Raw genomic sequence first — 15,064 nt, 5'->3', positions numbered from 1 at the left:
AAGAATTGCCCACAACTGACCATATATGGTAAACAACTTCCCTTTAAAATAGCCCATTAGACTACTTATGGTGCTGCCTCAAATGGACAACCGGAACCATGCCAAAATATCTAAGGAGGGAAATATCAGCAACGCTAATGCTTTGTCTTGAATCCCTCTCATCTCAGTAAAGTGTTTCCTGGACTTTTTAGAATTACATGCCAACTGGCTGTACCTTGTATCCAACAAAATTGATAATTACTCAATTATTACAATTGATTTTGTAATTAACAGTAGGTGAGATAATAGCTCCTGTGAATCGCTTTACCTGAAAGTGCAATTTTCTACCACTAGAGGTGGCTGCACAATGTCAGGACTAATGTCAGAATTGACATGACTACACCTCAGTAGGTGGAGCTAGATGTGATAAGATACAGTTTTGAAAGTTTTACAGAGATACTGACATTTATATCTACTGCAAGAGGCACACAGAACAATCATGTTATTCTTCTTTGTATTAATTGTTGTCAAAAATATTGGTAAGACATTTATATTATACATAACCTTTAGGTGGATGCTGGAGATTTGTACTGTTACCTAAACAGGTCCATGAGCAATAAAAGTAAAAATGATTGTCTTTACTGCAGGTGCTGTTGAAAGCAGAATTACACCAGACCAAAACATCGTATCTTCAAGTGAAGGCAGTAACATCACACTGACCTGCACATATGATCAATCAGCTCTCTATCTCTACTGGTATCGAAAAAACCTCAATCAGAACCAGAGTTTCTACTGCTTATTCTTAAACCCACAGATGGTGTCACTGAAGTTGAACAACTTGACCCAAGACTATCCACCAAACTCCGTAAGAAGCAGAACAAAGTAGATCTGGAGATCTTTGCTGCTGCAGTATCAGACTCTGCACTGTACTACTGTGCCATGGAGCCCACAGTGACATTAAACTCTAACAGACTGTACAAAAGGCTGTTTACCTGTTTCATTTAAATAGTTTTCTTTCTTAATTCTCAGACTTTGATGGTCATTTGGATACTAAACATGATGGGGAATGACGGTATAAAGGCATCAGTACATTACATACCAGATCAGTAATCAAAGTGTAACTGATGTTAATACAGCGAGTTCAATCAGAGAAGCGGCATGGGGTTATCTGGTCTTTGTGTAGGCTCCAGACATTCTGGAGCCAGTTGTGTGTGTGTGTGACACTGTAGAATGTGGCCCTCAATAAAATCCTAAAACTGGGTTGCTCATCGGTTGATTGAAGAGTAGATGCTGAAGTTTAGGGTGCCTGGGACATGAAATCTAAATGACCTGTACCAGACACTACAACATAAAATATAGTTAAAGGCAGGTATGCTTTGAAATTGAGACTCTGAACGTGACGGATGCTGTTTCTCCACAACATAGTGCCTCCCTTAAAATTTGCTATACTACATGAACGAGTGTTTGTTGCAGCTGAAACAACGTACAGAAAACTTTGAAAAAGAACAACCACTCACAAAACATGTGGAAACCAGAAAGAGCTCTTGCATCAATTCAATTGTATTAAGTATTCTATTCTATCTATAATTTAAGAAGCATCGGTTGTGTGTGTGTGTGTGTGTGTGTGTGTGTGTGTGTGTGTGTGTGTGTGTGTGTGTGTGTGTATAAAGATGTACAAAAGCCCGGAGAAGTTTAGAAACAACTAAGATTATCAATTGGACAAAAAAAAAAAGGAAGAGAGAGAAATAGAAATACAGAAATGTAAAGCAGAAGGTAAATTTTTTCAATATGCGAGTGACACAATGGTAATTGTGGAAGGGAAAGAAAGTGTCAAACATGTTATGGAGATATAAAGGAATACTGTAAAGGCTCAGGAAGTAAATGAATTGAGGACAAAACAGTATACATGATGTTTGGAAAGGCATTGATTTTAAGGGATTCTTTTAACTTTAAAGAAGTATAGATGAAATAAAAATTCTAGGGATTTTGATTGGTAAAAACAAGAAGAAAGTAAGAGCTTAAACATGGGAGGAGCTTTTAACAGGAATAGAAAGGAGACTAAACTTTTGCAAACAAAGAGCACTGAACTTGAAAGGGAAAGTTTTAATTTTAAAAGTTTCAATGGTGTCTAATCTTTGATAGGTTCTATATGTATATGATATGCCTGTTTGGAGAGAAAAGAGGCTGAAAAAATGCTTTTGTGACTTTTTATGGGAGGGAGAGTTTTGAATATTTTATAAGGCATAAAGCAGTATTTACGGACGTAATCTTAACCAAGATAGAAATGAAACAATGTCCAATGTGTAAAGTGTGTCAGGAAAGGGAGGAAGGGTTTTTACATCTGTTTTTACATGGTAAAGGATTAGAATTGTTTTTTAAACAATGTAAAGTTCTAATCAAATATGTGAGTGGGGAATGGAATAAAAATGATTTGGAATGGGATAGAATGGTAATGTTAGGTCAAGACAAAAAAAGCAAAAGCAAAAAGTGAGAGAAGTATCATAGCCAAAAGAGAAGGAATTGTTTTAGATTTGTGGAGACTTTTTAAAAAGAAAACAGAATCATATATGAAATATATATGAAAATATATATGAAAAGTATTATTTATTTAGATACTTTGTCGTTTCCCAGGCATTCTAGGTCCAGCAAAGACAATGGGTTTTGTCCAAAGACTTTTTTGTTTAGCTCTTAGATGCCTCCAGCAGAAACCCAAAATACCAGAAACAGATCACAGTGCCCCAGTGGCCTAATGGACAAGGCACTGGCCTCCTAAGCCAGTGATTGTGGGTTCAAGTCCCATCTGGGGTGTGCTTAACAGCATGGTGCAGGAAAAGCATGCTTGTAGCAAAACCAAGTGATCAAAAAATCACGACCCTAGGAACCGGCTGCATTTTAACTAACAAGAAAATAGCATAAATTTCAGAATTGTTGCTATTAACTCTAATCGTTGCAGGTCATTGCCACAATCCTGGTGGCCTACTGGATGAAGCTTTGGCCTCTTGCATCAAAGACAATGGGTTTTGTCCAAAGACTTTTCAGCTTAGCTCTTAGTTACCTCCAGCAGAAAACCAAAAAGTCAGAAACTCAAAACAGCAGCAACTTAACCCTCTGGGCTCCAAGCGGAAGCGTGCTAGGCTCATAATCCAGAGGCCGATGGAGCGAAACTATCCTCTGCTAAGAGCAGCCTACATTGTAACTAAAAAGAAAATGGCATGAAGTTCAGAATTGTTGCGGTCATCCCTAATTGTTGCCGCTCAATACCACAATCCTGGTGGCCTACTGGATTATGTTTTGGCTTCTTGCATCAAAGATAATGGGTTTTGTCCAAATACTTTTCAGTGTTGCTCTTAGATACCTCCAGCAGAAAACCAAAAAGTCAGAAACTCAAAACAGCAGCAACTTAACCCTCTGGGCTCCAAAGGCGCGCCTGCGCGTCTTTGGCGCATTTTTTCCTCTTCAACGTGAAATCCACTTAAAATACTCAGTCATTCATAATCATACACATACATGATGTAATAATGATGTAATACATCATTCGAAAATGTGAAGTGTCTACTTTTATTTGACTGCCTTCATAATAACAACAAAATGCTGTGCTTTTGGCAAATAAAGAAAATAACCAGGGTGTGCATTCAGACATCTCTGTCTCCTTGACCATCTTCCTAAAACACGTTACAAACATGAACTGACAACTCTGCCAATACTTATCACACGAACATGATACATATGTCTAATGAAAGCCTGAAATGTCTACTTTTAAATGATGTAATTAAAATAGAAAGCAAATATTGTCTTTTTGTGTAAGCTGTATGTAAGTAAAGAGAGGTACAGTTTTTCTGGCTCAACCTCATTAGCGCTAATGTGATCCCACCTACCACGCGTGCGCCATTCATATGGAAATTACCTGACGCGGGCTATGCAAACAAGATCAACGCCCCCAAACAATGCTATAAGAAGCACCAACTTTTAACAGATTCTATTAAAGATTAAAAAAGATTCCATTAAAGTTTTTAACAGAGCCATATTGTAGTCGTCATATACAATATTGTTACTTTTATACATATTGTTACTTTATTATTTATTTTAAACATCTGTCTTGTAGTCTGTGCCTGTTTGCTCGGTCTCTTGTCTGTCACACATGCACTTTATGTGGATTTTAGGATTTTTTTAGTACTTATATTTTGTCTGGCACTGTTTGCATTAGTTAAATATTCTAAATACACTACAAACACAAAATATACACATTTATTTTGTCTTCACATTCTTTCTTGTAACTCCTCTCTCAGTCACACACTTACCTGAAAGGCTCATTATGCAGCTCATTATGTGGGCCTTTGTCTTCTAAGGTGAATTACATTAATATGCATGATAGTTGACGCCTACTTGCATATGCCCCTTTCAAACAAAAAGTGTCTTAGAAATTTTAAATCAATATATTGTTTTCTGTGAGCGAGTAAACAAGATGATTTACACCTAATTTTGAAGCAAAGACACTAGGATACAAGATCCAGTTTTCAAAAGTCCTGTGAACCAATGTTCTGTATGTGTTTTATGGTCTTATTCAAGTGATTTATAATGTTTCATTTTTCACTAACCATGCATAAACATTGTTTTCTCAAAAACAGAATCATGTACATACATGCTGCTCACATATCTGTGGCTTTCACTAGGTGAGTTAACATTGACTTTTTGTTATTGCAGACATATTAACTAGATTATATTAAATATTAGTCTGTGTGGTGATGCAGCTTGCAAATGCAGAGTGTGGGCCTGACTTAAGTATTTTCTGTTGATTATTTAAATGTTAAAAACATTATGTTCCCTTCTCTATGACTCCATGGCAGATTCAATAAAGACACTTTTCACTCAGAAAGTTGTAGATGAAGGTGATGATGTTTGTCCTGTAGATACAAATTCAGCAGTGGTACAGAAAACTACCTGTACAGGTACAGACAATATCGAAAATCTAATCCTGAGTACCTTTTTATGTTTATGAAAATGTATCTAATGGATACAAATTGATCTAAGTCCCAACATTCCCCCAAGAATGTCTGCTAAACTTCATGGAGGTAAACAAGTGGATCTGATCATCTCCTCTGCTGCTATATCAGACTACAACAGATAATCAACACCACTGAAAACATCATTAGGGGTCTCTTTTAGTTCAATAAAGGATTCTTACCAGAAAGTCTACATTTACAATATCACCAGTTTTGTGTTCATCACCTCCACTCTTCTACCAGACTGGAAGAAGGAATGAGAAAATCTGGACAGAACATCTGCCAAACTCTGTACCAGCTTCTTCCCCCAGACAGTCAGGCTCAATAACAACTAATATTAATGAAACAAAATCTAATCAAAAACTTTAAGCCCATCATTATTGTTACAATCAGGATGGAAGGAGACAGACCCGTATGCTGGATAGCTTAAAATGAAAGGGGTTTTTTAAAATAATGAAGACAACACAGTAAAAGACGATAACTAAAACAATACAAATGATGACACTTAACAGGAACTAAACGTAACTAAGGATTAACGTAACTAATGATTCCGCGCTGCATTCAGCAATGCGGGTCAGTTAAGTACAAAAGACAATGAGACACAATTAGGAACAGGTGTGGAGAGAGGGAGGAGCAGACGAAGGCGGGGCAGACACGTGACGAAGAACGTAAACAAAAGAACGTGGCCAAAAGTCCAGGCTGAGTCCTGACAATTATACTCTCATTTATAAAATAATAATGGTATTTGTAGACAGAATATTATTATTCACATGTAAATATCTACAAGTTTATTGGACAATGTTAGTCTACTGTAAGTGTACATAGCTAATTATGTAGAAACTGAATTAATTTCCAAGTTGAAGTTTTTAGCTCTGTTTGTAGCTCGGTTTCATTCATTTTAGCCTTCTAGAGCCGTGTAAAGTTCAGCACATACAGCACTATTATACAGAATCATCACAGAGCTGTGTTCACAGAAACTATACAACTTACAGTACATAGTGAGATACACACCACTAATTCTCACTCACATGGATTTATGATTTATGTGTATTGCTTGTACACAACTTTGATGAATATACACAGAGAATCTAAAACATAATTATGTGATCTAGCCTTTTGAGCTGGATGTTTTTTTTTTTTTTTTTGTATTTATGATTCCAACTTTATCAAAGCTTTCTATAGCTGATTGTCTGAATGATCACATTATTAAGTTGAATGTGTGTAAATGTGTGTGTAAATAGTGACCTGCTTTGGACTTGTCCCCCATCTAGGATCTATTTCCTACTTTATTCCCAGTGGAGTTAGTATATAAGTCAGTTTTAGGCTTTCAAGGAGATAAGAATTAGACTCACATGATTTGTCACTTCTGTCAGGATGGAGTGTAAGTCTCTTTAATTTACCACTGCAATGTGTGTGAGTTAAAGTGTTGTTGCTTCATTTTATATAATGTGTGTACTTTAATTAGTTTGTGTTACAGTTTTACACAGGAAACCTTCTCTCCACATAGCATTATCTCTACAGATGGTATAACCACTACAGACCAATTCCTGGTATTATACACAAGTAACTAGAACTGACTTATTTATTAGAGCATCATTTGTTTTCTGCTCTTTTGCACAGTGTTCAGTGTGAGAAAGTTCAGTTCAATTCACTTTTATCACTGAACACTGTTACAAACACAGAGACCAAAGATTATTAGGTACGTTCTTGTAATGTAATGGACTGCAAGCAGAGACTCTGGCAAAAGTGAGGAAAAGAAAAAAGAGAAAGTGTGAAGCAAAGACAGAACCGTCTCTTAAACGTCCTGAATTTCTTATTCTTTAAGTATATCCTATTATTTAGAAATAAATATTTTACATTGATTAAATTGCAGATTTAATGCAATGGGATGTGAAGTAACACTGGTATTGTTCTTTGTTTTATTGGTGACTCAGGTCACTGTCACTGATACTGTGAAGTGATGATCTGTACAAAGTTACACTACAACAGTGTCACTTCCTGGGTATGGCCTTCTAGAGATGTATAAAGTTCAGCACATACAGCACTATTATACAGAATCATCACAGAGCTGCGTTCAGAAATGGCTCAACCATACTGACTTACAACTTACTGTACATAGTGAGATACACACCACTGATTCTCACTCTAGTTACAGGTCATTTACTGTATTACATAATATTTATGTTTTTTTTTTAAACCATATAGTAATTTCCTAATTTACCAGGTTAATATTTGCTTTTGAAGAATTTGTTGCAGATTTATTTCTTTATATTCTTTTTCACTCCAGGCAGTTTTGCAGATAAAATTGGACCAAAGGATGAAGATGCCAACATTGTCTGGAAAGAAACAGACACTGTTACTCTGAAATGTTCATATGAGATAAACAGTGATGACATTCAGCTTTTTTGGTACAAACAATATCCTAACAGTGCACCACAGTATTTACTTTATAAAGGAGTAGGGTCAGATAAATACAAGCACTCCTACTGACACTCGATTAGAAACAAGAACAAGCAGAGACTCTACTGAACTTACTATCAGAGGTCTAAAGCTCTCAGATTCTGCTCTCTATCTTTGTGCTCTAAGAGTAACACAGTGATACAGAGTCAGTGAAAGGCTTCACAAAAACTTATAAAACCACATCACAAAGATCCTCCCTTTACCAACCTGTTATCTGTTAACCACAGACACAAACGATAATTGTAGTAATTTTGTGGTGTACATGAAAAAATAAGCAAACAATCTCTCAGAACAGATGTAAGTTTGATTGTACAGAAGATAAAATGGATAAATAAAGAAACTCCTCTAGAGAGTAGAAAGTTCAGTAGAAAGTTTTTTGTACCTTTAACTGCATGCACATTTGATTGCTAAAGGTCAATATTTCTGTTACTGAATCTACTCTAAACCATGACTGTGAGATTGCAGATGTCTCTGACTTTTGAGTTAACTCTATTCTGTTCCCACTAGAACTGTGACATTCAGGATTTCCTCAACACATTTTTATCTGCCAGCATTTGTTAGGTTGCAGCTGCAGGGCACTAAGCACTTGTTTATGATGTTTAGAAGGTAAAGTGAGTTTGGATGTTATTATATAATACATTGTAGTTTTAGTAATGTCATAGACACACTGATAGAAATGAGGCTACACGTCTAATATGTGCAAGATAAAGTAACTTATTTTGGGAAAAATACTTATGTCTTTTGAGAATATTTCTTTGTTTTCCATGATAGTTCACCAATTTCCAACAAACAGTAGCACTAATTCAGCTCTTATAGCCAGCAATGAAAAAAAGTGCTAGGGTTTAACAGAAATCAGACAATAGTATGATGTTAAAGGTGACTTTATGATCCAGCTGAAAGGACAGAGCTGAGACATTGTGGCTTTGGTCGACTTTAGTGGAATGCTCAGTACACGCTGATTTGTATTTATCAAGAAAACACTTGCCTTTACTTGCAAGAGAATTAATAGAAAATAAAGTATGGACATCTAGAATCTTCTGTTAATCACCTAGAATGAAGCACACAGAAAGTAGAGGTGCTACTGCATCATCATCATCATCATCACTTTCCTCAGTATGGTCACACTTCTAAATGCTACATAATAGTAGTGTAGTGAGGTCCTTTTTTTCGTTTAATCATTTTAACATAAACACAATAGAATTAAGTTTAAAGTGAAGTTTTGTTAAAATATGCTTCTAATGTTCTCTCTTGATCACAGTTGGAATTGGACATTTATCTTTTATATAAAAACTTCAGATGGAGTGACTGGGCCTGCTGGTCACATTAGGTCTTTTAAGACAATATGAAACACTCTTTATTTTCAGGGGTAAAATAATGGACTGTCATTTGAACAGTTGAATTATTATTATTATTATTATTATTATTATTATTATTATTATTATTATTATTATTATTATTTGTATGGACTAATTGTTTTGTCCATCATTTCCAGTGGTGTGATACTGGGGTAAATTGGTGTTAGAGAGAAGGCTGGCAAAGCAGCTACTGTCAACAAATAGCTATTATACAGCTTGTAAATACAGTCAGCATCTTTAACATATAGAGCGGAAATCACATAAATTTCCTTTTCTTTTATTTAATCGTAGCAGTAGTTACTAACATATTAACCAGAGCTTGAGCTAGACTTTTTCACTGCTTGATATCAGAGGTCATGGAGCACCACACAGCATGCAATGACCTCTGGCATAAAAGTGTTAACTGTTGGCTCACCAGTTAATGGTGATTATCACAGAGTCATTAATCAATAACATGAAATCAAATTTATGTTTGTATTGTTGTGTCCAGATTCAGCATTTAATATATTTGTCACGTTACACTCCACAGTGAGGGTTATTGCCTCAAATGAAAATAGTCACTCTGATGTTTGTAATTTTGTATTTGAATTGTAGTGTTTCATAAGTGTTTATGTTTTATCTAGTCTATAAGAATATATTCATAGTTTAACAGTCACTGTTATAGTCAAACCTAAACAGTACCAAAGGGTCCAAAGAGTGAACACAGTCTGTAGTTTGTTTACAAAAATACAGATTTCATTCTTTTATTTATATTTCATTTTCAAACAGGAACTTTTGCAGTCAATTATAAGGAAAAAACAGACTGCCATTCTGAAATAGGAGTCAAACAGCAATTACACTGGGGTTTTGTAACAAAGGATTAGCGAAAGAAGAATCCATTTACAGAGGTTTATTAAATAAAAAAAAAACAACCAGCAAGAACAGTATCCTAACACACTAAATACTTCAGGCCAATAACAGCGTGAGCATGAATAAATGCACATAAACCGGAAGTAGCTGGGCTGAAGCGCTAATATTCAGGTGAGGGCTCCCTCTGTCGGCTGGTCAGAGACTCGCGGGTGGACTCGCTACAGTTTTATTATCCTTTTCCTTTTGCCAAATTATCACTTAACCACAGAGACAGAATACTTGTGATAACATGCAGCTGAAAAGAAAAGAGCAAACAACAACAACAACACATTAAAAACTGCAGTCAATTCATGTACATTTCTATTATCCAAACTATATTTTATCTGATGTTAACAGAACATTTAGTGTCAGTTGTTACTGAGTGCATTTGATACAGAATTATGAATTATTTTGCCTTTTCTAGCCACTTCCTTCATGCTTATATTGTTTATAAGGTAGATGGGGTTTATATATATTTTGTAGTCTGTGATAATTATAGGAATACTTAAAGATGATGAAAAAAAATTATTTAATATCATAAGAAAAGAGTGAATAAAACATGTGAATTCATGGGCCTTTAAGAACAGTGCATTTACTGTTGATAGAATATAAATATGATATTTTCAATGCTGAAAAAATAGAATAAAATGGAAAAAATATACATGTGCATTTCAATAAATTTGAATGTCGTGGAATAGCTCACTAGTGAAACTCCTGTATTATATCAATTCAGTACAAACAGACTAAATCCTCATAGCTGAATTTTACAATATTAATATTAATATTATAATTAAAATATGTCAGTCACAGAAGATCATTGGGGTCTCTCTTCCCTCTATCACAGACTATTTTTGTAAGAGAAATAAATAAATTCAAACACGGAAGACATTTTTGTGTTAAAGTCTATTTCCTTTCACCACAAGATGGCGAAGTCTGTTATATTATTGTTGGCCAATTACTGGGACTCCACTTACATCCCCCAGAGATGATGACTTCTGTGATTATGAATACTACTTAACACAATTCTGTAGGCTACAGCTATCCTTTAGTCTTACAATGATTCATATGACACTGATTCAAAAAATAATAGACAAGAGAAAGTAAAGAGTCTGGTTTGTTCCTCACCACAGTGAAATACTCCCCCAAATGTTTGTAATCCTATTTAATAAACAGGTCATTAGTTTTACCTACATCTCCATTTCCATTTCCCATCCTGCTTTGCACCAGACAACACTTCCCACAATGCACACATTCATTAGTTTATAGTTCATTAATTTTACTTGCTATAATTAATTAAATTGCTACATTAATTTTTTCTGCTATCGGTTTGTGTTTGTTTACCACATGCTCAGGACAAGTTACTAATGTGAGGCTGAATGCAAAGCCAGAAAGCTTCAGAATGAATCAACAATCTGTCTGTAACATTAGTGACACTGTCATGTGATGCTGTGGGCTGTGCTTCATGAACCTTTATGATGTTAACATATCAGACAACAGAAAGAGCTCAGAATATTCTCATTCATAAATATATCATGTTCACTTTTATATTCATATGTCTGTGGCTTGCACTAGGTGAGTTAACATTGAATGTTGGTTAGTTTAGGAGTTATGTATTGTTAATTGTTTGGTGTTAGAAAGCATAATTTCTGTATGTAATTCTGGTTTGATTGTATATGTTAAAAACATTATGTTTTCTTCTCTATGACAGGTGACTCCATGGCAGATTCAATAGAGACACTTTTCACTCATAAAGTTGTAGATGAAGGTGATGATGTTACTCTGTCCTGCAGATACAAATAACCAGTAGTGCAACAAACAGCTACCTACACTGGTACAGACAATATTCAAAATCTAATCCTGGTTTCCTTCTTTATATTCATAAAAGTGGAAATGCAATATCCAACACTCCCCAACCCAACCGTTTCCTTTACCAACCAATTTAGATGCGTAATTTTAAGTAGGAATCTTTCATTGAATCTTAAGGTGAATTTAAGTTTCTGTGACGATTTCCCAGTTAAAGTGTGATTAATTTTTGAGTCTAAGCTTGCCATTCCTTTCCTTCCTTTCTCTAGTTTCTTCTTTCCAGTCTCTTCCTCCCTTTCCCCAATTTTAATTTCTTTTGTTTTATTTTATTTTCATTTTCCCTATTTCTTTTGTTTGTTTGTGTAGTTAGTTTTATGTTGTGTTTGTCTCATTCATTAAATGTCAGAATTTTGAGCCACAGGTGATTTGTCTCTGAGTATCACTCACAAATTAAGGTACCTGCAATATCTGGTCTGAACTACATGCTCTATTAAGTTAATTTATTTCAAATTACGGTATACAGTAAAAGGAAAGCGAATCTTTCTTGGCCGGGAAGATACCGCCTTCATAGAATTAATAAAGGTTACACGGCCTGTTCGCCAGACGAACAGACCAAATAAGAGTAATGTTAATTCCAGTACCGTTAATTTCAACTTAGGTTAAAATATTTGGAAGTCACTATAACACGTTATAGTCGCTTATAAATATTTACCTTGCTTCGCGAGCCAAAATCGCTACACCTCTCCATCTATATCCTGTACTTGTATTTGTAAAAATAATTACCAATACCAATTACCAATAGATGTGTCTAAACTACCTCTGCTAGCTTATGCAAGCATTTACACAGAACTTCCCAAAAAGAAAGAGACTCAATGTTACAGTAGATAAAAAGTAGACAGAATGAAATTAACAATGTTTGTGTTTATGCTAATTATATGGTAATACTAACCAAGCAGACCTGTTTACATAAACTAAGCTAACAAAAATCCACCTTATTTTTAGCATTCTGAGTTTGAATGTTTTTATGTAAGACTTCCAGTTTGCCATTTCTTGTTATGTTTGCTAGCTAGCTTGTATTCCACAAGTAATATATTGCAACTACAGTTGCAATACAGTCCCTATAGTTGTTATAGAATTGTGTAATATTACTAGAAGATCCATCAAAGTTTGGAAACATTCAGAAGAAACACACCATAAATCATAACCTGCATTATCAACTTTCAATATTTGTCTGAATTATGGATTAGTAACAGATTTAAATTAATCAATGAGATCATGCCATGAGGAGTCAATTCTAGTCTGAGAGACTGATGTCAAATTTGACATGACTACACCTCAGTAGGTGGAGCTAGATGTGGTGAGATACAGTTTAGACAGTTTCTCAGAGATACTGACATTTATATCTACTGCAAGAGACACACAGAGCAATCATGTTATTCTTCTTTGTATTGATAATTGTCAAAAATATTGGTAAGTCATTTATATTATACATAACATTAAGGTGGATTTGTACTGCTACCTAAACATGATTAATTTAGCAAAAACATTATATATATATATATATATATATATATATATATATATATATATATATATATATATATATATATATATACTGTATGAATGTCCTTAAGTGAAGTAAGAAATGAACTCTTAAGCTCTCGCAGTCCTCAGGAATTTAAATTCAATGAACTCGTGTCAATGATGTTGTTTGTGAAAAAGCTCCATTTTGCCTTCCGGTTGTTAGTGCGAGTTGAGTGGCACGATTGATAAACTGTCCAATCCGCGGTGGGTTTGTGTAAGGCGCCAGCCAATCGTCTGTAAAATGGGGCGGGACCTCTTTGGGTCATGTACTGTAGCTCTGCACCGTAGCCTAATGGTTAGCATGTTCGTTTACGAAAAATTCGTGATCGAAACCCTTGCATGACTCTGAAAGAGGCTGTTATTATATCCGCTCAGCAGCTGTTGTTGAAAGTAAAGTAAGAGCAAGTGACAAGTTTTGTAAACGTTTAACACCTTCGAAGGTCTCTCAATCTCTTATAGCTTCATAGCCACGTTTTGAGTGGGTGAATGTTTTTATTTATTTGGATTGTTTTGATGGGTTTATTAATCATACATTTACTGCTTTATTTATAATTATATTATTAATTAATGTTTATGTTAAAATTAATGTTTATGTTGTTGCATTGTCTTTATAGCAGGTGCTGTTGACAGCAACGTTACACCAGACCAAACCATCATATCTTCAATTGAAGGCAGCAACATCACACTGACCTGCACATATGATCAATCAGCTGAATATATCCACTGGTATCGACAAAAACCTCAATCAGAACCAGAGTTTTTGCTGCTGATTTATAAATCCACAGACACTAGATCTGTACATGTGCTTGACCCACGACTATCCACCAAACTTCGTAAAAATGAGAAGAAAGTAGATCTGGAGATCTTTCCTGCTGCAGTATCAGACTCTGCACTGTACTACTGTGCCATGGTGCCCACAGTGACACAAAACTCTAACCGACTGTACAAAAAGTCAAACCTGATATTTTTTTCTCAGCAGGTGGAGCTGTTTATCTGTTTCATTCAAATAGAGTCATATACTAGTTCTATATATTGATCATCTTCTTACCAAAATTGATAAAGCTTAATGTTTGAACAATGTGTTCATATGGATATTTCCAGGTCTTCTATAATTTATTTCTAGGCCATACAGGATAAGCAAAAATTGGATTTGATGTAGTTATGTCACAGTAAATATTTGTATAGGATACTTTGGTCTAGACATTTTCAGAGAATACACACATCACCTCTGAGTACAGAAGCTAAAATTTTGAGTCAAATATTGAAACATTATAGAGAAACATTAAAAATATGAACAGACAAAATTATTCTAAAGAAAATGCTAAATATAATGTCAGCACATTTCTACCAGAAACAGAAGAAAACAGTACTATGTCCCAATAAACAGTGCACAGCATCTGAATCTATAACATAATATATCAGTGACAGAAATTATGACTTTGCATTAAAATGAAACATTATCAGACTCATGGACACTAATGTCTCTTTAATCTTAATCACAGAGGTGATTGAGAACTAAGACAGATACAAAAAAAAAAATGTGTTTAATTTAAAGTGCAGACAGACATGTTCCACTACAACCGTGTCACTTCCTGGGTGTGGTCGTCTAGAGATGTGTAAAGCTCAGCACATACAGCACTATTATACAGAATTGTCACAGAGCTGTGTTCAGAAATGATTGTTGATACTCTTCAGTCAATGAAAGAAAAACTCAATGGCCACAGAAAAAAAAACTTTAATCTGACAAAAGTAATAATAAATAAAAATTCTATGAATGTTAACCAATGAAAGTCTGACATTGCTTTTCAACCATGCTTCAACCCAATTATTTTAAAAAATAAACTCATGGAACAGGCCTAGACAAAAATGATGGTACCCCTAACTTAATATTTTGTTGCACAACCTTTTGAGGAAATCACTGCAATCAGATGATTCCTGTAACTGTCAATGAGACTTCTGCACCTCTCAGCAGGTATTTTGGCCCACTTCTCATGA

At 34.9% G+C, this 15,064-nt stretch overlaps 1 non-coding gene and 1 gene segment (V, D, J or C); both read left to right on the top strand.

The window, feature by feature from the left end:
- The first annotated feature begins 2,714 nt into the window (after nucleotides 1-2,714).
- trnar-ccu lies at nucleotides 2,715-2,787 on the top strand. Its single transcript has one exon. It is a non-coding gene; the product is annotated as a tRNA-Arg (tRNA).
- Nucleotides 2,788-12,861: 10,074 nt separating this feature from the next.
- LOC113653456 lies at nucleotides 12,862-14,700 on the top strand. The segment is given in 2 exon segments: nucleotides 12,862-12,955; nucleotides 13,684-14,700. Coding segments are annotated over 2 exon segments (462 nt in total).
- The last annotated feature ends 364 nt before the right edge of the window (nucleotides 14,701-15,064 follow it).

Source organism: Tachysurus fulvidraco, chromosome 1 (assembly GCF_022655615.1).
Source record: "Tachysurus fulvidraco isolate hzauxx_2018 chromosome 1, HZAU_PFXX_2.0, whole genome shotgun sequence".
Classification (NCBI taxonomy): domain Eukaryota; kingdom Metazoa; phylum Chordata; class Actinopteri; order Siluriformes; family Bagridae; genus Tachysurus; species Tachysurus fulvidraco.
This window is presented reverse-complemented; position numbering and strand designations above follow the sequence as displayed.